This window comes from Aphidius gifuensis, linkage group LG6 (assembly GCF_014905175.1).
Source record: "Aphidius gifuensis isolate YNYX2018 linkage group LG6, ASM1490517v1, whole genome shotgun sequence".
Taxonomy (NCBI): Eukaryota; Metazoa; Arthropoda; class Insecta; order Hymenoptera; family Braconidae; genus Aphidius; species Aphidius gifuensis.
The window spans coordinates 10149667-10171181 of NC_057793.1; the positions used below are offsets into that span (position 1 = coordinate 10149667).

The 21515-nt window shown below is 27.7% G+C and overlaps 5 protein-coding genes across 11 annotated transcripts; 3 read left to right on the forward strand and 2 right to left on the reverse strand.

Moving 5' to 3' along the window:
* The first annotated feature begins 900 nt into the window (after positions 1–900).
* LOC122859812 (leukocyte elastase inhibitor-like) lies at positions 901–4014 on the forward strand. The gene is made up of 7 exons (XM_044163498.1): positions 901–1197; positions 2480–2662; positions 2760–2970; positions 3051–3265; positions 3453–3542; positions 3638–3776; positions 3860–4014. Exons 1-7 carry the CDS (start codon positions 901–903, stop codon positions 4012–4014), a joined length of 1290 nt encoding a protein of 429 aa, XP_044019433.1.
* A 4804-nt stretch (positions 4015–8818) lies between these two features.
* Positions 8819–11550, forward strand: LOC122859813 (poly(ADP-ribose) glycohydrolase-like). The gene is made up of 9 exons (XM_044163500.1): positions 8819–8888; positions 8971–9164; positions 9284–9403; positions 9547–9682; positions 9983–10190; positions 10316–10416; positions 10624–10783; positions 10896–11214; positions 11289–11550. Exons 1-9 carry the CDS (start codon positions 8819–8821, stop codon positions 11535–11537), a joined length of 1557 nt encoding a protein of 518 aa, XP_044019435.1. The 3' UTR covers positions 11538–11550.
* LOC122859429 (trichohyalin-like) lies at positions 11541–14471 on the reverse strand. 3 transcript variants are annotated; one of them, XM_044163020.1, is made up of 4 exons: positions 14202–14452; positions 13491–13571; positions 12434–13402; positions 11881–12229 (listed from the first exon to the last, which is right to left on the reverse strand). In XM_044163020.1, exons 2-4 carry the CDS (start codon positions 13561–13563, stop codon positions 11943–11945), a joined length of 1329 nt encoding a protein of 442 aa, XP_044018955.1. In that variant the 5' UTR covers positions 13564–13571; positions 14202–14452; the 3' UTR covers positions 11881–11942. The 3 variants fall into 3 exon arrangements, with proteins under 3 accessions (XP_044018954.1, XP_044018955.1, XP_044018953.1); XM_044163019.1 differs by having other exon boundaries at positions 11541–13402; positions 14202–14471; XM_044163018.1 differs by lacking the exon at positions 14202–14452 and adding an exon at positions 13979–14037 and having other exon boundaries at positions 11881–13402.
* A 523-nt stretch (positions 14472–14994) lies between these two features.
* Positions 14995–19571, forward strand: LOC122859430 (Bloom syndrome protein homolog). Of its 5 annotated transcripts, none has more exons than XM_044163024.1 (4): positions 14999–15091; positions 15191–15260; positions 15333–15399; positions 15483–19571. In XM_044163024.1, the coding sequence occupies exon 4, from the start codon at positions 15561–15563 to the stop codon at positions 19539–19541; it is 3981 nt and encodes a 1326-aa protein (XP_044018959.1). In that variant the 5' UTR covers positions 14999–15091; positions 15191–15260; positions 15333–15399; positions 15483–15560; the 3' UTR covers positions 19542–19571. The 5 variants fall into 5 exon arrangements, with proteins under 5 accessions (XP_044018958.1, XP_044018957.1, XP_044018956.1 ...); XM_044163025.1 differs by having other exon boundaries at positions 15191–15234; XM_044163023.1 differs by having other exon boundaries at positions 14995–15260; positions 15333–15403.
* Positions 19558–20477, reverse strand: LOC122859431 (succinate dehydrogenase assembly factor 2, mitochondrial-like). Its single transcript, XM_044163027.1, has 3 exons — positions 20331–20477; positions 20112–20260; positions 19558–20030 (listed from the first exon to the last, which is right to left on the reverse strand). The coding sequence occupies exons 1-3, from the start codon at positions 20364–20366 to the stop codon at positions 19760–19762; spliced, it is 456 nt and encodes a 151-aa protein (XP_044018962.1). The 5' UTR covers positions 20367–20477; the 3' UTR covers positions 19558–19759.
* Positions 20478–21515: the final 1038 nt, after the last annotated feature.

Sequence of the window (21515 nt, forward strand, 5' to 3'; positions counted from 1 at the left end):
ATTTTTTTTTTTAAAACTTGATAAACTTTTAAAATTCGTGGAAAACATAATTTATTTTTTTTTATTATATTCGTTCTTTTTTATCTACAATTTGATAAAAATAAATAAGTTTTCAAGTAGAAATCAAATCTACTCTAAGCTGGTTGAGAAAAAAAAAATTATTTCACCCTATATTATCGTGTATAAAAGTTATCAACATAGATAATTATTTTATTCAAAAAATAAGCCTAATTAAAAAAAATCAAGTAGAAATTCAATTATCGGCAAACAACCTTAACAGTAGGCATATTTTTGTGTCGCGCTCAAAGTCGTTCAATTTAGAAAAAAAAAGATGACGTATCACTTTGTTATCAACAACTCATTAAGTTGTTATCATTACTTTGTTGGCTGCTTCACCAATAAACGCTAATTATATTCATCGATTCATGTTTTTTTTTTTTTTTTTTTTTTTCAATTCTTCTTTTTAAATATCTGTATATATGAAGAAAAACAATAATTAATTTATGTATAAATAATTTATCTAAGACATAATTTCAGTTATAAATTTATTAATTTATATTGATGGTAACTAAAAATTATATGATGTAATAAAACAATTTAATTTCTTCAATTGAGATTTCGGATATGATTTTTATGATTTCTAGAAATCTTTAACAAATTTTTACAATTAAATAAAATCTTGAAGGATTTCTTTTTCTAAGAAATCATGGAAAACACACCGTGAAAAATTATTTCTAATATTTAAAAATAAACTTTAACAAAAAAATTATTGATGATGATGATGATGATGATAGTAATTGTAATACTAATAATTATAATGATAATTTTGATGTTGATGCATTTTTTTCTGCAAGAGTTATTGACGACTTATCAAAATTGGAAAATCTTGAATATTTAAATATGACATGTGTGGAAAACTTTCGAGACAGTAATCTCATTGCTATTGCCAATGAATGTAAAAATCTCGAGAAGTTGAATATAAGTCATTGCACATCTATTACTGAAGAAGGTCTTGATGCCATAACCAGAATAAAATCATTACGAAGATTAAACGTTAGCGATCTCAAATGTGTTACAGACAGTTTTCTCGAAAAATTAAAAGGATTATACTTTTTAGAGCGTGACAGATGTACAAAAATAACTGATGTTGGCTTTAATCAATTTATAAAAAACTGTCCAGATCTTAAACGTCTTTTCGTCGGCTACACTCGTATGACAATTTTACCGCCGACGAAGCAGCTATAAGTATCGTAAAAATAATATTGTTTTGAGGATACATAATTGTCATAAAAAGTTCAAAACAGCTTGTAAATCGATAATTAAATCTGAATGGTTGGTTATATTTTATCGAATGGATTTTAGATAGTGAATTATGTAATGTATTCATTAACAGAAATTCATATAAATAATATGATTATAGGTATAGTAATAATATTAATAAATAAATTATGAAATATAAGAATAATATGTTTTGTTTATTCCTTTTCAACACTTTATTCGTGATCTCATGAAATTTTACTATAGTAGAGTAAAAATACATGAATCATTATATGAAATTAATTTGTATTTGCAAATATTATCTGTATAAATTAACTATTCAAATATTTGGAGTTATTCAATAAACAATTTGTTAATAAATAGTTTTTTATTATATCTGGTCTAAAATTGAATTAGTTATTATTGAGGATAAATGAGAAAATATTGAAGGAGTCTACTGCAGTGCAAAATTTTATTATTGGTAATTGGACTTGCAACGAAAGTTTTTGCAACCTTGTTAAAAAAAAAAAAATTGTTTTTAATGAAAGTGGTCAAAGCAAACTGAATTTAAATAAAATTTATTTGAGATTACTTGATTTATTTAGTTGTTTTAAAATTGTTCTAATCCTCAATCTTGTTTGCTTATGGAAAAAATTAAATAAAACTCGATACTAATAATAACATATGGCTATAGTTATATATCATCATCTGACGAAATCCATTAACGTGTTTTTATTAATATTCTATTAGTCATATATAATTTTCTCTACAACACATCGAACTAACGTGGCCAACTCGATTGTTATCTGTATATGTTTTTTTTTTTGAGTGGTGGAAGCTTACCAGGGGTATGATAAGAAAAACAGTATATTCAACTCGCTGAGGTGTATTATTCAGTTAGTGTGAGCAGCTCAAAGCAGCATAACCAATACAATTATATAAAAAACCTATTAAATAATTTCGACGTGATTGTAATATCGTCTTCTTTTGTGTAATATCGTGACGTGTCGTTGACCGAAAGAAAAACTTAAATAATTTTCAATATATTGTAGAAAAAAATGTCTGATTCAAAAAACCGACAATTGTGGCGAAAAAATATTACACAAAATATTGCACAATTTTCAACAAATTTTTACAAGGTATTTAATTTGTATAAAATCAAATGATGAATACAATTAAAAATAGTTATTGACATAAATCAATTTTTTAAAATATTTTTCAGACTGCTACTGAAGATGAAAAAAGTAATTTTATTTGCTCGCCAATCAGTGCCTCAATTGCACTCGCAATGACAGTTTTTGGTGCAAGAAATGATACCGCAAAACAAATACGTTCAGTACTGCACTTGAGTGAAGATGATGAAGTGAATAAATTGGGTTATCAACATCTCATTGACACGTTTAATGTAAGTAATCCATAATAAAAATTATTGTTTATTAATTTTCTCTTACAATGCAATATAAAATATTAATTAACAACAATATGTATTTGAATGTTTTCAGGCAACTAAAAATGTTCAACTTGATATTGCCAATAAATTGTTTCTAGCTGACGACATGCAAGTACATTGTCCATTTGTTTCTATAACAAAAGATTTCTTCAGATCAGAATTACAGCTGGTTGATTTTGGTCAATGTGAAAATGCTCGAAAAATAATTAACAATTGGTGTGAAGTTAAAACTAATAATCGAATAAAAGACATTCTACAACCTGGTGAGTTATATCTGAATCATAGCTTGAAATTATTTATTTTCTTATCAATGTACTTACGTTAGTTATTTAATTTTTAATAGATGACATTGATCCATCGACAAGACTGGTAATTGTCAATGCGATTTACTTCAGAGGAAGCTGGGATAGTCAGTTTAATGCCGGAGCAACAAAACTAGAACCATTTAATATTGATCAGAAAACGCAAAAGAACGTATTAATGATGGAACAAAAAGCTACATATCATTATGGTTATCTTAAAAAACTTGATGCCATGTACGTGGAACTCCCATACGAGGTATGTCAGCAAAAAATAAAATTAGATCGCATATTACATCAAGAAATAAAAATGATTGTTAGTTAAAATTAATTTTTATCAACAGAGAAACAGTGCAGAAGATGCAATGAGCATGTTTATCATTCTTCCAAATAAAATTGATGGATTAAAAAAAATTGAAGAAAATTTACACGAAATAAATTTTCAGCAGTTGCGTGGCTATACCTGCAACATTATTTTAAAATTACCAAAATTTAAAATTGAAAGCAGAATGTTACTTGATGATACACTGAAAAAGGTATAGAATATTATTTGTCATTTTATTTTTTATTCGATCCAAGTAAAAATTAAATATTCCCTCGAAATCTTGATTTTTTATGTTAATTTTTTCAGATAGGTATGGTTGATATGTTTGATCCCAATAAAGCTGACTTTTCTGGTATATCAAATGAACCTCTTTTCGTTGGTAAAGTAATTCAAAAAGCTTTTATTGAAGTAAATGAAGAAGGAAGTGAAGCTGCAGCTGCTACAAGTAAGCTTTCAAATATTGTATATGATGTATTTGTTATTTAAATAACTTATTTGTCTTAATGAAATTATATTTTTTCTTTGTAGTTGTAACGGGTCTTATTGGAAGCATGCTTCCTTCACTTTCTCGACCACGTGAAATTATCGTTAACCGACCATTTTTCTGTGCAATTGTTGCAACAAAAACAGGCACACAACTTTTCAATGCTCGTGTTGTAGATCCTTCTCATGGTTCATCTTAATATCGTCTGAATAATCAGTAATTTTCTACATTACATGAACAGCTATTTAAAACTAAACAACATTACAGTGGATTAACAAACAGTTTCATTTGTAATTCATTTTTCCTATTTTAATATTGAATTATCATAAAAATGTTAAAGTAAAAATAAATTAATATTGTCATAGTAAATTCGTTATCTTTTTGTCTTTTTTATCAATCAAAAAAATTGAATATTGTTTTTTCAGCTTTTATCATTGTTTATATCAGATATTAAATTTTTTTTTATACAGAATTTAATAATGAAAATGTATTAAATGTTTTAATTGCTTCAGTATTTATAGATGAACAGTTTTTTCCAATCAAATGATACTGAATTTTAAAATAAACATGCAAGAAAAAAAAAAAAAAATACACATATATGAATTCATTTTAATCCCAGTAATAAGAGACTTTATGGATGTAAATTTTTTTTTTTTTTTCTCATTACATTTTTCATGATGTTCAAGTTAATTTAATCAATTTAATTTATTCACTGTAAAAAAAAAATAATTAGTTTTACTATAAAAAAAGAATTATTTTTACTATTTTTTCTGGTACTCGGGGACGTTTTCGAAAAAATAATAACATGTACTATGCACATAGTAAAATTTTTTATCCTAGTATAGTTTACAATGTTCCAATTGGAGAAGATACGATGTATCTTGTTAAGAAGTACTATGTTGCATAGTCAAGTCTAGCGTTCGTTAAATCTACTATGTTGCATGGTGAGATTTACGATGTTCAATAGTACATTTCATTATATTCTATTTGTATTTTCGATAAAAAAAAACAGAATTATTTGTTTATTTAAAAAATAACTTTAAATTATTTATAATAATTATTATTATCTTTATACATGTTTCTCAACTTTGCTATTTCTTGACCTAACTCGGGATTCGAACCCGTGTTTCTGGATTTGAACTCCGATGGTTTACCCAAATTGCCATTCAGGTATAAAACAGTAGTAGAATCAAAAATGTCTATATATATTTTTTCTTTTTTATTTTCTTCTTCTTTCATGCAAGCATAGTGAAACTAACTACAGACCTAATAACTTTTACCATTTTGTATATAGTAACAACTACGAGTTGCATAGCACATTTTAAAGGTTTACATAGTACGGTTCATTTTCCAAATGTACCCTCACGGTCATGGTGAATTTAAACACACAACATAGTAGAAAGTAACAAGTTTATGGTTGTTCGTATCATTGGTATAGTGAAGACTATCTATTGAACAAGTAAAGTCTACTAAAACCATAATAAAAACATATCTAATAATGGTGAATAATATTGGACCAAAAATGATGTAACCAAACGCGCTATCCCACCGGAGTTTTGGAAATTTTCAATTTCCAATTGATAAAAGACCAAAGGTCGTCTGTTAATGCATTTTTTAAATTATTTTTTATTAAGGTTTATTGATAATTTTCGAAAAACATCAACAATATTTTTTCACTCAAATAACAGACAATTTTTTTAGTAAATCAAATTTTAAAATCGAAAAAATCTGATTTATATTGTAGCTATAAAATATCTAATTATCGATTAAATAATCTTCAAATTAAAATACATGCTTCAATGAAATATGATTAGATTTTACCATAAATTTGATATACATAGCTAAATAATTTTTGTTCAAATCAATAATTAAGTTTATAATTTTTTTTCCAAGTTTATCGAGAGAGCTGATGGTTAAGTCGGCAAGAGCCGACCCTGCCTATAGTGCTTGTGGTCTCAAGTTCGAATCTATTGCATTTATAGAGGATTTAGAGTTACATCGTTGAAAAAGAGTTACTATTTCAAAAATTCGTTACTTTTTTCCAATATTGACTACAATAATTGGTTTCATATGGTTTGGGGCAAATATATTCTAGCATAGACCATGTGAACTACGCACTTGGTCTATGCCAGAAAATATCTGCCTCAAACACCTCATTTCATCTTTTTTGGAAAAAAAAAAAAAAAATAATGTAACTCTAATCCTGAATAAAATTGCTGTATTTTTTTTACTCTCATAGAATATTGTTTTTAGATCGATATCATTATTTAAATATTAAGACCAGGATATTTTTAATAACTACAAACAAATACCCAAAATATCGCTAACGAAAAAATTCATATTGAAAAAAATATTTCTTATCATTTAAACGAGACTTTGCATGCCTGTTTCTTAATATTCACAATAATCAAACAGCTCCTTAAAAATCACGATAGTACTCACTCATGTTGTCTTTTTTTTTGTAAAAATTGTGATTATCATTGATTTTTTAATTATTTCTTATCAAGGTATATTCATTATCGATAATTTTCATAAAACATCAACAATATTTTCACTCAAATAAGAGACAATTTTTTAGTAAATCAAATTTTAAAATCGAAAAAAATCAATTTATATTTTATATTTTTGTAAAATATCTAATTATCGACGAAAAAAAGGTTTTTAACATTTTTGGTTCTGGCAATTTTAATAATTATTTGAGAAAAAATCGAAAATATACAAATTAAAGAGATTGAAAATACGCTTCTTTTGGTTCTAACACGAAATGTCTCTGACAATTACTGAAGAAATGAGAGCGTTTTTTAATTTTCGGTGGACAAATCCAATACGTAGGTGACGCGAAGCGTCCCACCTACGTAAAAATATCTTGTACTATTTGCTCGTGATATTCTTCAATCGAAACGTGACCAAGAATCTTATCCTCTAGGAACCATCGACCTATACCGTGCGCTTCATTGTACTGATCAAACCGTCATCATTGTTCTGACAATTTTTAAAAATTTCACTTTTTATTGAACAATAAATATCAATATAATTTCTCAATATAATCGACTTTTAAAATGTGAGAAAAAAAAAGTTAAATTTGAAATTTTTAGATATATAAAAATTAATGGAATTTATATTTAAAAGTTATATATAGACAAAGATTTATTCATTATTGATTTTCATCGAAGCTATGATCGTATATCGATTTCTTGGACAACTTGTTTTTTTTTTTTTTATTTTTTTTTATTTTTTTGGTTCAAAATCACATAGTAGATGGGATGATAAAAACTGGATTGAAATTGGCAAAATAAAATACAAAATTCAAAACAACAAAAAAAACATTGAGGTATTTGACCGATAATTATTTTCGGGTCAACAATTTATTTAAATGTTCATAAAAATTGTCAAAGCTTTGAATAAAAATACACTACATGCAAAAAAAAAATTTATTAAACAATTTATATTCATCGAGAAAAAATATTGTAATATACAATTGTCTGTATAAATTTTAATTAATTTGTTTTGTTTTTTATTTATGAAAAAAATCATTATATCAAAAAAATCATCAATCAAATTGGTGGAAATTAAATGAAGGCACGTGGGAGTCAATGAGTGAAATTTTTAAGATACTTTCTCGAATAATTTTATGATCTTTGTTTGCCGGGGGTTATACCTGGTGCAGGCATGACCACCAACCTCAAGGCTAACAGCATCAACACCATCTATTTATAGAAAATATATACATAAATTAAAAAAATGCATAATTATTTATTTTTCCATGAATGTAATTTGTTTTTACATTCACACATGATTACTAAAAATTAAAGAAATCTTTTCGTTTAAAAAAATAATTTACAGCTCAATTTTTTTATGTTTCTCGTTGCAATTTAATTGCAATTTCGAAAAACAAAATTAGAGAGACAATTGTCATCACCAATAAGCTTCCAGAAAATTACAACTGACACACAATTAAATTCACAATAAAAAGGTGAACATCTTTTAAATGCCAAAATAATTTTAGACTTTTTCCTTCAAATTCTAAATAATAATTTAACCATTAAACAAAAAACAACTAGGGAAACAAATAAAACTCAATGAATTCTTTAACTTGAAATATAAAAGATAAAAATAATTTCCGTATATATCTGTCTAATATAAATCAATCATTAAAACAGTGAATTATTTTTTATGTAAATACCCAGCAATTGCTTTCGAATTTTATGAGATAAGATTTTTCATTATTTTTGTTTTTTATTTCGTTTTTCATTGTTAATTTTTATTTCAATCCAGCTAAAGTTAACATTATTAAAAAAAATTAAACTCTATAAACACTCATTTCTTTTTTTTATTTTTTTTTTCATTTTTATTTTCAATTGAATCACTCGATATGCAGACACGACAGATTGAATCTCACATATTTCGCTTCAGAAAAGTAAAATATATAACCCTTATTATTTTTTTTGTCATTTGATAAATATTTTTTTATTTTAATCATAATTTTTTCTGTCTCGGTAGTTTCTCTTTATTTTCGGAGATATAAATTGAATTTTATAATTATGAATATAAAAGTGAAAAGTCGATATTGCAAAACTTGCTAACTAGAAATATTTTAATTTTAAATACAAAAAAAAAAAAAGGAAAATATAAATCAGCTGTATTATACATTTTAAGTAATGGTTCTCTAATCGTACTTCTAGTCTTTTCGATTACAACATAATATGAAATTAGTTTTTAGTTGCGTGTGTCGCTTTTAAAGTCGTACGATTACAACAAAACATGCAATCGGTTTTTTTGTGTTGGGATGGATAGAACAGTTTGGTCAGCATAAAACACCTGTGTCATTTGTGTCTGCATATTCAAAGAGCTTGTGCCATAACGTTATTTTAATTTTATTAAATTTACACTATTTTTTATTTGATATTAAATTGAATTAAATTAAATATTAATTAATTAAATAAATATAACTATATCCATTTAGTAATTTATAAATTTGTGGTTTGAAAATAATATAAAAAAGTATGACAACTCAAGAAAATAATTTAGCATTATCTGCAGATGTCACCATCGATTGTAACCAGCCAGTTAATTGTATGTATCTATTTAATTTTACCAACGTTAAGTAAAGTTTAAAACTTTTTAAAATTCATTTCTGTTTTGAATGGTTTTATAGATGCTGCAAAGATGGAACCGGAAAACTTAGAATCTTCGATAGAGTGTGATTTGAATTCTCTCACAGTTGAAGATAAACCAAATCAACCATGGAAAGGAATAAGTATTGATAATATTTACAACCATCATGGACCATTTGAATATCAAGAATATTCGCCAATTGTCCAATCTGATTCTCACATTGTTTTATTTAAAGTAAGTATTTCTAAAATCATATTTAATCAATAAACAAAATTTCAACCTTTCTCATAATATTATTTTGATTAACATTATTATTAATATTATTATTATAATCAATTAATATGTTTAAACAGTTGCCCATTGATACACAAATGCAAATAGAGCCTTGTCCACTGCATCCTCCCAACCACTGGCATGTTGATTGGGTAAAAATGCCCCATTCACTGTGGACCATGTATCCATTTAAAGAGAAAGTAAGTGATAAGAACCATTAAACTTCAATTAACAATCAAATTTATTGAAGTATTAATACATTTCATGCATCATCATATATCATTATCAATTACATACAGATATAACTCTGTGAATTTAATTTAAAAAATAATTGTTATGACAGGAAAGAATGGAAAATGGTTATCAACCTAGATGGGAAGTCATTATTGAAGCTTTGCAAAAAAAAATCATGTCTAGTGCTCAATTGGAAGCTGCAATTTTTTCTTACAACTCAAAGTTTTCTAACCAATGGAATTTTCGTGCACTCCATTATTTCTTTTCCGAGGTATATATGTCATAAAATATGTATGATAATTTCAGACTTTCTGAAAAAAACGTATGATCAATCAATCAGCTTTTTCTTGTTTATTAACTGGCTTTAATTTAAATTATTGTTTGCAATTTTATATAAGTTTTTATTGTAAGTTTTAATTACACAAAAAAAGGAAAAAAAAAAAAACAATTTAAATTTAAATACAAAACATTTTTTATTACCGAATAATATTGCAATATAAATATTCATTTTGTTTTTTTTTTTAAGACTATGAAAAAAGAAGAAACAGAAACTTTCTTTAAAAATTTGCTTCCAAAAATGGTACAATTAGCACTGCAATTACCGACTCTTGTTATTGGCTCAATTCCAGTATTGAAAAAACATAAAAACACCACATTAAGTATGAGTCAACTTCAAATTGCTTCGCTTTTAGCAAATGCATTTTTTAGTACATTTCCCAACTACAAAAAATATCCAAACGTTAATTTTTATCGGTAAGTTATCCTATAAAATTCATTTACCTTATGTCTTGAAAATAATTTATTTATTAATAATATAAAATTATAAAATAAAAAACTATAGTGTATTATAATTATGAATATACATTTTGGAATTATAGACTATTTGGAGCTTATAAAGATGATAAATTTCAACGATCGTTAGCAGTTTCAGAAAAATTAAGATGCCTGATTCATTATTTCCGCAGAGTTACTTCAGTTGGTAAGTTAATGTAAAATTAATCAATCAATATATAAATTCAGTTGAATAATTAAAAAAAAATTATAGTATGCATGCATTTAGACTGGTATTATTATATTTTCTCACCATACATTTTATTTTCTTACAAGTATCAATATGGATAATTAATTTAATATTATTTATAGCTTGCTTAAATATTTATTCATTTATTTTATTTACTGAATATAGCACCTCAAGGAACAGTAACATTTCAACGTCGTTATATACCTCTAGATGATTGTCCAGAATGGGGTAAAATGACTCACCAACTTCCACCACTTCATATCACAAGTAAAGGAACGATTGAGTCCAATGCTGCTGGTCTTTTGCAAGTAGATTTTGCCAACAAGTAAGTATTCTATGAAAAAAAAAAATAATACTGTAACAAAAAAAAAAAAACCTTGACTGTAGTAAATTAAATAAGTAACAACACAATTTTATTTATATGTTAAATTTTTTAGAAAAGTCGGAGGAGGTGTTTTAAATTGGGGATGTGTTCAAGAAGAAATTCGATTTGTTATTTGTCCAGAGTTGATTGTAACAAGATTATTCACAGATGTACTTGAAAATACTGAAGCTCTAGTTATCACTGGAATTGAGCAGTACAGTAAATATGAGGGTTACGGTGATTACTTCAAATGGAATGGAGATTTTATTGATGAAACACCACGAGACAGTAGTGGAAGACGTAAAACTTCTGTAGTTGCAATGGATGCATACCGATTTACAAAAAGAAAAGAACAATACACGATACAAAAAATCAATCGTGAACTCAACAAGGTTAGTCTTTTAATATTCATATGAGGTTGTTATTGAAAAACTTATTTATTAATTTTTTTTTTTCTTTTGTAAAGGCATATGTTGGCTTTAGTTCTGTAGAAAGTAATCAAGATAATTTACCTGCAATTTCAACTGGTAACTGGGGATGTGGAGCTTTTCGTGGTGATCCAAAACTCAAAGTTTTTATACAATTGATGGCTGCTGCTGTTAACAAGAGATCGCTTGTTTATTTTACATTTGGTGATCAGGCCTTACAAGATAGCATTGCTGAAATGTACTCACATTTAATTCAACTAGAAATTCCAATTGGTATATATATGTGAAAAATTTTTTTTTTGTTCTTTTTCTTTTTGAATAGCTTTTACTGATTCAAATTGTTTTTTTTTTTCATATAGGTAAGTTATTTATTCTGCTCTGTCAATATCAATCGGAATCAGCAAACAACCGTTTGAGCCTTTATGATTTTTTGATGAGTAAAACCTCAAAATAATAATAAAAAATAATAAAAAATTAACTAACGAGTTTACAACGTTTATAGCCATTATAAGTTGACATTGTGGGAATTTTTTTTTTTTAATGAAACTCGACAAGTGTTGCATAATTTAATGTTATCAATTGCAATTCCCGGTAAAATCGTATTCAGAAGATTTTCATACTCTGAAGATGCAGCTTCCAAATCGTTTTTAAACCCCAATCTTTCGCAAACAGAGCATGCGTACCCATATTTATTATTTGTCATTTTCTTTTTTAAATTCTTGAGACACATCACCATAAATAATAAGATCATCTTCAATTGTATCAAGTTGCTGCGCCAACAATTTTTTTCTCCGGGCACGATATTTTCGAGCACGCTCAGCTGCTAATACTGGTGGTTGCTGAGGTTTCAACGATAATATAGCATCTGGATTATCTTGTAATTGTTGCTCACGTTTTCTGGCACGATATTTTCGAGCACGTTCAGCTGCTGATAGTGGTGGTTGCTTAGATTTTAACGATAATATAGCATCTGGATTATCTTGTAATTTTTGTTCACGTTTTTTGGCACGCCATTGTCGAGTACGTTCAGCTGCTGATAGTGGTGGTTGCTTAGATTTTAACGATAATATGGCATCTGGATTATCTTGTAATTGTTGCTCACGTTTTTTGGCACGCCATTGACGTTGACGTTCAGCTGCTGATACTGGTGGTTTCTGAAGTGTTAATATAGCATTCGGATTATCTTGTAATTTTTGTTCACGTTTTTTGGCACGCCATTGTCGAGTACGTTCAGCTGCTGATAGTGGTGGTTGCTTAGATTTTAACGATAATATAGCATCTGGATTATCTTGTAATTCTTGTTCACGTTTTTTGGCACGCCATTGACGCTGACGTTCAGCTGCTGATAGCCGTGGTTTCTGAAGTGTTAATGATAATATAGCATCTGGATTATCTTGTAATTTTTGTTCACGTTTTTTGGCACGCCATTGACGTTGACGTTCAGCTGCTGATAGCCGTGGTTTCTGAAGTGTTAATGATAATATAGCATCTGGATTATCTTGTAATTTTTGTTCACGTTTTTTGGCACGCCATTGTCGAGTACGTTCAGCTGCTGATAGTCGTGGTTGCTTAGATTTTAACAATAATATAGCATCTGGATTATCTTGTAATTCTTGTTCACGTTTTTTGGCACGCCATTGACGCTGACGTTCAGCTGCTGATACTGGTGGTTTCTTAGATTTTAACGATAATATAGCATCTGGATTATCTTGTAATTGTTGCTCACGTTTTCTGGCACGACATTGACGTTGACGTTCAGCTGCTGATACTGGTGGTTTCCGAGACGTTAATAATAATATAGCATCTGGATTATCTTTTAATTGTTGTTCACGTTTTCTGGCACGACATTGACGTTGACGTTCAGCTGCTGATACTGGTGGTTTCGGAGGTGTCAACGGTAATATAGCATCTGAATCATCTTTCAATTGCCGTGTTTGGTCAGTCACCAATGCAGGACCTGGTAATTGTGGTGATAAAGTATCAATAATATAATGATCAACTTCAGCTTTAACATATATTGTGAAGAATTGATTTGAACTCGTTTCGATGTCTAACCGATTGACAATAGAAGCTGTTTTAGATTCTTTTTTTGTAGTTGGCAAATGAGTCTCACTACTGTCATCCATGATTTGTCTTTTTATCGTTGATGAGTCTACGATAAAGATGAATTTAATATTAGTATTATTACAACTGTTACTATAATAAAAAATTAAAGGGACAGATAAGTTTAAAGATATTACCGTTTTGCTTTTTTACATCTTGCTCGACATCTTGGTTTTCACCACGACAGTCGTTAGTTGATTTTTTCATCATAATGGATACTAAAAAAGAAAAGAAAATTTTATTATATTCATTGAATCTAAAATATCAATTATCTGCCCATGCCTAATCGTAATTTGTTATTTATATAAATATAATTTAACAATACAAATATTTACAATAAATATTTACAATAAATATTCAATATATATAGTTTTAAAATATTATAAACAAAGATATATTATGTATTTTATTTTATATAGTTACCTATATATATATAAATATATATTTAATTTATTTCATATTTATAAATCAGAAGAAAATAAATAAATATTACGAAAAGCTGGCTGCTTTGTCTAATCATAATTTGTTATTTTTAAAAATATAATCTTTATTTATAATATTTTCAAACTATATAATCCATTTATATTAAATATTTAAGAATAATAAGAAAATAAATAACTATTACAAAATAGATATATAATATTGTATCGCTCACAACTATTGAATATTTTAATAATAGTGCGATATCGATTGCAGATATATCGATTAGCGATATGTCGATTTGACAGACGCGCAGTCTGTTTACATCGGAATATAAATGTTGTTTCTATTATAAAACAATATAAAATACATAATCAATTAAACTCATATTACAATAAATTATTATTATTAATTTTATTAATACTTACGATAAATGTTGAATTTATGTTGTCACTAATATTATTTAAACAGAATAAACACAACAACTGTTAATGTCGAAATAATGATTCTTTAAACCGGTGAGATGATTATTGCTTAATACGTTTGAATGAATTATTTTTAAAAATCAATTGTTTAAGTATTGAACATAGTTATAATGTTTAATAATATTTAAATAAAAAAAAAAGTTTCAAGTTGCACACACATGCTGACATAGATAGTGACATGCACACATAACAGCTGCAAAGTGCAAACAGCTGACGCTTCGAGTTCGTGGGGACGTTCCAAAATTCACTCGGAAACCCGGAAGTTCAAAATTGTGATCGTAGAAAATTTTTGATATTTTGTTGTGGTAGACATGATTTTTTGTTAATGTATTATAGTGTTTTAAAAAATTAAATTGTTATAAAAAAATTATTATTGTTTAATTATTAATGGCTGCTTTCTTTCATGAACTTAACTATCAAAGCCGGTCTACTTGCAGTTATTAAAGTTATTTTTCCATGACAAATAATATTTTATAATTTGAAGGAATTTCAATCGTAATTCTATTTCTTCAAATGATTTTAAAAAATTAATAAAGTATATTTTTTTCAAAGGGTTTTGTAATTTCTCCCGGGATGTGTAAAAACTCAAAAATTGTCGAAATAGTCACTTTTAACTTAATTTTATTTGAATATTTCCGCCGCGATTTTAAATTTTATGAAAAATTTGTACAGTGGACTTCTGCCTTTAATCACACCAGCGTGCCGAACTATCCCGAACCGAACAGTGCCGAATGGCAATCCTCATCGCCAAAGTTGGCATATGTATATAAGGATTAAGGATTAACGCTGATTGTTTTGTTTGTTTATATTGTTATTCTCTTGTTAACACATTTGTAAGTTGAAACAAAGTCATATTGTTATTGTTTTATTAAAAAAAATTTATGAAATAAATCTTTGAATGGCATAAAATGTCGGATAAAAAAAATTCGCAGGAATGGCTTGATACTTTCAGATATAAAAAACCTTCATCACAAAGGTTAGAAAAATATTAATAAACTTTAGGTAATGTCAAAACCTAAATATAACAATTTTTTATGATGCTAATGATGGAAAAATTATTTATTTTGGTTACAGAAAATTTGGAGACAAAAGTATACTATCAAAATTTAATGAATCACATAGATTGTCTGTTATTTCAGTTGTAAGTAAGTTCAATAATTTCTAGCAATAATAAAAAAAACATTTTTAATAGATTTTGATATTTATATTTTATATTTATTTTAGAAAGACTCAGATGATTCCTTAGGTTCTCCTGAAAAACTAGAATTACTTTCAAGTACAGTGTATGTTATTGATGACTCAATGGATCAGTCAGCTGTACTTGGTGGTGAAATAAAAGTTGACAGTGAAAAAGAAAATTTAACACCACCAATGGACAAACCAGTGTGTCATAGAAAAAAATTTATTATTGATTCATCATCTGACAGTGATGATTTATTAACGACATACAAAACAGGGACATCACAAAAATTAAAAACAGATAATTTAAAAACAGAAAAAAAATGTGATAATGATGATAGTTCTAGTCCAAAAAAATTATCAAGAAATTCACAAGCTCAAAGAATGAAAGTATCACCAAAAAAAATTATTAATTCACAAGAACATAAAATAGCAATAAAAAAGCCAACGAAATTTATATCAGAGTCATCAGATGATGATTTTGAAAAACCTATTAAAAAAGAAGATTCAATGTGTTCTAAAAAAAGTCCAGATAAATGGCAAGGACCTGATTTTAAAGTTGATTTACAACCACTTGGAATTGATGATACACTAACACCTTGGATTCAAAATATTAAATCAAATCCATTAATGGCTGGGATACGAACTGAAAAATCTGATCTTATTGAACAAAAAAAAGGTCTTATAAATTTAGATTATGAAATATTAGAAAAATTTTATTCAGCATTTGACAAAATTCCTGTATCAGTGTTAAAAAATTTTCGAGGTTTTGATGAATCAACATTTTCTAAAATGAAAATTCTTCATCAACAAATAAAAGCTAAATGTCGTTTGGCTACCAAAAAATTAGAATTGGCAGAAAAAAATACAAAGCCAACAGAATTTTTTCCAAGTGATGAAGAATCTGAATTAAATATTTCAGTTCAAGAAAGACCAAATAAAGATAAACCTATAAAACAAGAAATATCAAATGGTATTTCAAAGGATAGTTCAACTAATTTGTCAAGTACAAAAACAATATCAACAAAATCAAAAGATCCATTTGCTAAATTAAATAATGATGAATCTTGTGAATTAAAAAAATCTTCACCAACCAAGTCTCATAAAATAGTAACAAATGGTGATAATATAGGAGACGAAATTGTATCACATCAAAGAAAATCATCACCAATAAATTCTCGTGGTGTTATTGATAATGAAACTTCATTTTCAGAAGCTGATTTTGCTCAGCATAATGAAAGTTCAAGTTCATGTGCAACAAGTTCACCATCTCCAATTGTAAAAGGTTCATTTCAATTAAAACGTCCAGTTAAAGCAAAAGTACACCAAACAATGGCTAAAAAAATTAATAGTTTATGGGAAAAAAGACAAAGTGAATCACCAGTTATCAAATCACCTACACCAACAAAAAAAATTCCATCTCCATCAGTTGAAACACAAGTAAAAAATAACATTTCAAGACCATTATTTAATTTACAATCTAATAAATGTGATACATCAAATAAAAATGACAAGTATCAAGCTGAAAAAAGTCCAGACTCAACTATGATTGAATTAGATTCAACACCTGAAGTTGAGGCAGACAAAAGTGATAATTTTAAGTATGAAGATATGTTTGACAATGATGATGATGATTTTTTTATAGAAGAACTAAATGAAAAATCTCTGTCAAATGAATTAAGAGATCTTCCAGTATTTGGCAATAGTAATCAATCTTCAGTTGAACAATCAAGTTCTCAAATATCAGTTAAATCAAATGGTTCAAGGTCAAATTATTTTGAAATGGGAAATTTTACTGGTGATGTTAAAAATGATGGTGTTAGTGGTGAATTTGATAGTTTAGATTACAATCATTCACCACAAATGTTAAAATTATTTCGTAGAATATTTGGTCTTTATAATTTTCGTCCAAATCAACTTCAAGCAATAAATGCAGCGTTATTAAAATTTGATACATTTATATTAATGCCAACTGGTGGTGGTAAATCATTGTGTTATCAATTACCAGCAATACTTTGTCAAGGTGTAACAATTGTAGTATCACCATTAAAGAGTTTAATAACTGATCAAGTACAAAAATTAACATCATTAGATATACCAGCAGCTCATTTACTTGGTGGTGTTAGTGAAAAACATGCAAATGATGTTACACGTGAATTATCATCAAGTAAACCAAATCTAAAATTATTATATGTTACACCAGAAAAAATAGCAGCATCACAAAAATTTATACAAGTATTAACAAATTTATATGAAAGAAATCTTTTATCACGTTTTGTTATTGATGAAGCACATTGTGTATCACAGTGGGGTCATGATTTTCGTCCTGATTATAAAAGGCTTAAAGTATTAAGAGAAAATTTTCCAAAAGTACCATTTATGGCATTAACAGCAACAGCAACACCACGTGTTAGAAGTGATATATTACATCAATTAGATATGACTAAACCAAAATGGTTTTTATCAAGTTTTAATCGTCCAAATCTAAAATATACTGTTGTTGATAAAAAACCAAAACAAAGTTGTATCGAAATAATAGCATTGATAAAAGAAAAATACATACGTGATTGTGGAATTGTTTATTGTTTTTCACGTCGTGAATGTGATGATTTTGCTGATCAATTTCGTCATAATGGTATTAGTGCTGATTCATATCATGCTGGTATGACTGATGTAGCAAGAACACGAGTACAAACAAGATGGATATCTGATGATGTTAAAGTTGTATGTGCAACAATTGCATTTGGTATGGGAATAGATAAGCCAAATGTACGTTTTGTTATTCATGCTGCATTACCAAAATCAATTGAAGGTTATTATCAAGAAAGTGGACGTGCTGGACGTGATCTTGAAAATGCTGATTGTATATTATTTTATAGTTATTCTGATGTTCATAGACATCGTAAAATGACTGAATTAGATAGACCACCACCATCAGTTTTACAAACACACATGGATAATTTATATAAAATGGTATCATTTTGTGAAAATAAAACAGATTGTCGTAGAACACAACAGTTAAATTATTTTGGTGAACAATTTGATAAAAATAAATGCATTAAAAATAAAGATACAGCATGTGATAATTGTCGTAATATACAAGTATTTACAGAAATTGATGTAACTGATATGGCTAAAGCAATTATAACAGCTGTTAGAGATTTAAATGTAGCAGGTAAAAATAATGTAACAGCAAATCAATTAACTGAAATTGTCAAGGGTGCTGATTTAAAAAAATTTCGAGATACTGGTTTAAATAAACTTCCTGTTTATGCCAAGGGTAAAGCATGGAATAAAAATGATCTTGAAAGATTGATACACAAACTGGTAATTGATAGCTATATTCAAGAAGAAATGTATGTTAATAAAGATATTGTAGCAGCTTATTTAAAAATTGGTCCTGCAACAAAAGCATTTATGACTAATCCTAAGTCAAAAATGATGTTCCCAATGAAAAAAGCAACTAGCCAATTGACAGTTACAGTTGGTCCATCAAAAGTTCCAGTTAAAAATAATAATCTTAAAGAACTTCAAGACAAATGTTATGCTGATTTAATGAGAGATTTAAATGGTATTGCTGGTGCATTAAATTTGCAAGCAACAACAATGATTAATTTAGTTGCAATTCGAGCAATGAGCCAACAAATGCCAACAACAGTTCAAGAAATGTTAAAAATTCCTCATGTTACAAAAGCAAATTATGAAAAATGTGGAAGACCATTATTACAAATATGTCAAGATTATGCTAAATTAAAAACTAAACTTGAAGAAGAAGAAGCTGCAGAAATTGAAGATGATAATGATGATTTTGAAGGTACTTGGATTGATACTAAAGACTCATCTCGTCCTAGTGGTAGTGGTGTTAAACGTAGAGGTTCAGCAACTGCTGGTGGTAATGCTAAAAAATATAAAGCTGGTGGTAGTTCTTCTAGAGGTAGATATGCAAAAGGTGGCTCATCAAATTCAGCGCGTGGACGTGCTAAGAGTACTACTACAACTACTAAGAATACTAAGACTACTAATAAGGGACCTGGTCTTGTTGATTTTACACAAAAACCACAATATCTCAGAGATCCACTACGTTTTCAAACTTTAGGACTTTAAAAAAACAAATCAATTAATTTTTTTTTCGATCTCTCTTTAATACAGTATTAAACATTAAGTTTTATTTTAAAAGTTCAATGATGTTTCTGTACAATTAAGTTTAAATTTAGTGTATAAATAATTATGTAAGAATAAAAATATATTTTCTTACTTTCTATAATTATTGAATAACTTTTAGCTATATAACAATTATTTTACTAAGTTTGTTAACAGACGTATTACAAGTCTGGTTGAACAATCCTTGATTGTCTGTCTTCATTTTTAACATGTTTTTTTAAAAGATTCATTATTTCATTATCAAATTCTGGAGGTGTTGGTTTAACACCAATAGCCCAGTAAAACAAGTCCCAATCATTTGATGGTAAATTTATTAAACGATCATAAAGTTTCAGTTCTTCATCGTCAAATGTATCCAAATACTTTTTGGCAAATGTACTGAGCACAAGGCCATTTTCTAACATTCCTCGTTTTCTTGATTGATACACTAATCTTTAAGAAAAAAATAAATAAACAAGCAATTACAAAAATAGTATCAATAATAGGATTCAAATAGAAAAATATAAATTATACCTGGCTCTTTTTAAATCAGAACTTTCACCTTGTCGTTCAACATAAGGAGGAATTGATGGTTCTCGACCTTCAGGATGATGAAGATTATCAAATTCACTTTTATTTATTAAACTTGTTGCAACAGATCTCGCAATAACATTGCTTCTAACCTGTAATTTCAACAAAATATTTTCAATTTACAAATATAAAATTATCGATTATGAAAATGAGTTTTCTTACCAAGCCAAAAGCACAAGATTTCACTAAAATATTCATGATTTATGTTAGATCAGGTAGTTTTGCATTAACTGTTGTTATTAAATTTTTTGACAGCAATCAACATAAACAATAATATTGAAGGCTCAATGTTATTATGGTTATTATTGCTTATTGCGCGTGCGTAAACACCATATTTGTTGTTTTTTTTTTTTTTTTTTTCTGTAAAGCACTGTAAAGTAACGAGAAACATGGGTTGGTATTTGGTACGATAAGATGTAAGATAATAATTAATAAATCAGTTTTGAAAATCTATGTTATTAGTAAAAAATTTGAACTTAAGTTCAATTAGAAATTTCTAATTTTTATTTATCTCGATCACTCGTCCAAGTGGCCAACTAGTACACGGAGCATTTTTCTCCACCAGGAGGACCATTTCGCCAACCTTAATGTTAGCGGTGTCCTTAGCCCATTTATGACGTTTCTGTAACTCGTGTAAATATTCAATATGCCAACGAGCCCAGAAATGTTGTTTCATCTTGGTAATATGTTCCCAAAATGATAATCTATTGGTGGGCGTATCAGTGTAATCTTGTTCCGGCAAGTTTCGAATAGGTTCACCGATTAGAATATGTGCAGGTGTAAGGACATTAAGGTCATTTGGATCAGAGGACATCTGTGTGAGAGGTCTTGAATTTAAAATACCTTCAACCTCAGTGGTGAAGGTGGTGAATACTTCATATGTGAAAAGTGATTCACCTACTACCCGTTTGAGATGATGTTTAAATAATTTTACTGTGGATTCCCACAGTCCCCCTTGATGAGGTGATAATGGTGGAATAAAATTCCATGATATTCGTGGTATATGTGACGCTGTAAAGTTATGCACCAGATGTTTATGCTCATCAGAATTTAGTAAATTATATAATTCTTTTAATTGATTTTTCGCACCGATAAAATTAGTCCCGTTATCTGAATAGATTTTAACAGGGGTACCGCGTCTTGCAATGAATCGCCGCAACGCTCCTAAAAAACCTTCAGTTGTTAGGTCACTAACTACTTCTAAGTGTACTGCCTTTACGGACATACACACAAAGACACATACATATATTTTTATTTTAGTGGTATTACGGAATTTTTTCTCTTTTATGAAAAATGGACCGCAATAGTCAATACCGACATTTTTAAATACATTTCGGGCATTGACTC

Bases quoted from the DNA above. Each gene is read 5' to 3' on its own strand.
- LOC122859430 (XM_044163021.1), top strand. From the start codon at position 15,167: ATGTCGGATAAAAAAAATTCGCAGGAATGGCTTGATACTTTCAGATAT. The intron at 15,235-15,332 runs GTTAGAAAAATA...TTTTGGTTACAG, and splicing joins AAAAAACCTTCATCACAAAG to AAAATTTGGAGACAAAAGTA. The intron at 15,400-15,482 runs GTAAGTAAGTTC...TATTTATTTTAG, and splicing joins GATTGTCTGTTATTTCAGTT to AAAGACTCAGATGATTCCTT.
- LOC122859813 (XM_044163500.1), top strand. From the start codon at position 8,819: ATGACAACTCAAGAAAATAATTTAGCATTATCTGCAGATGTCACCATC. The intron at 10,191-10,315 runs GTAAGTTATCCT...TTGGAATTATAG, and splicing joins CCAAACGTTAATTTTTATCG to ACTATTTGGAGCTTATAAAG. The intron at 10,784-10,895 runs GTAAGTATTCTA...TAAATTTTTTAG, and splicing joins CAAGTAGATTTTGCCAACAA to AAAAGTCGGAGGAGGTGTTT.
- LOC122859429 (XM_044163019.1), bottom strand. From the start codon at position 13,563: ATGATGAAAAAATCAACTAACGACTGTCGTGGTGAAAACCAAGATGTC. The intron at 13,403-13,490 runs GTAATATCTTTA...TCTTTATCGTAG, and splicing joins AGATGTAAAAAAGCAAAACG to ACTCATCAACGATAAAAAGA.
- LOC122859431 (XM_044163027.1), bottom strand. From the start codon at position 20,366: ATGAATATTTTAGTGAAATCTTGTGCTTTTGGCTTG. The intron at 20,261-20,330 runs GTAAGAAAACTC...TTGAAATTACAG, and splicing joins AATCTTGTGCTTTTGGCTTG to GTTAGAAGCAATGTTATTGC. The intron at 20,031-20,111 runs GTATAATTTATA...TTTTTCTTAAAG, and splicing joins TCTGATTTAAAAAGAGCCAG to ATTAGTGTATCAATCAAGAA.
- LOC122859812 (XM_044163498.1), top strand. From the start codon at position 901: ATGACATGTGTGGAAAACTTTCGAGACAGTAATCTCATTGCTATTGCC. The intron at 1,198-2,479 runs GTCGGCTACACT...AATATTTTTCAG, and splicing joins CAGATCTTAAACGTCTTTTC to ACTGCTACTGAAGATGAAAA. The intron at 2,971-3,050 runs GTGAGTTATATC...AATTTTTAATAG, and splicing joins AAAAGACATTCTACAACCTG to ATGACATTGATCCATCGACA.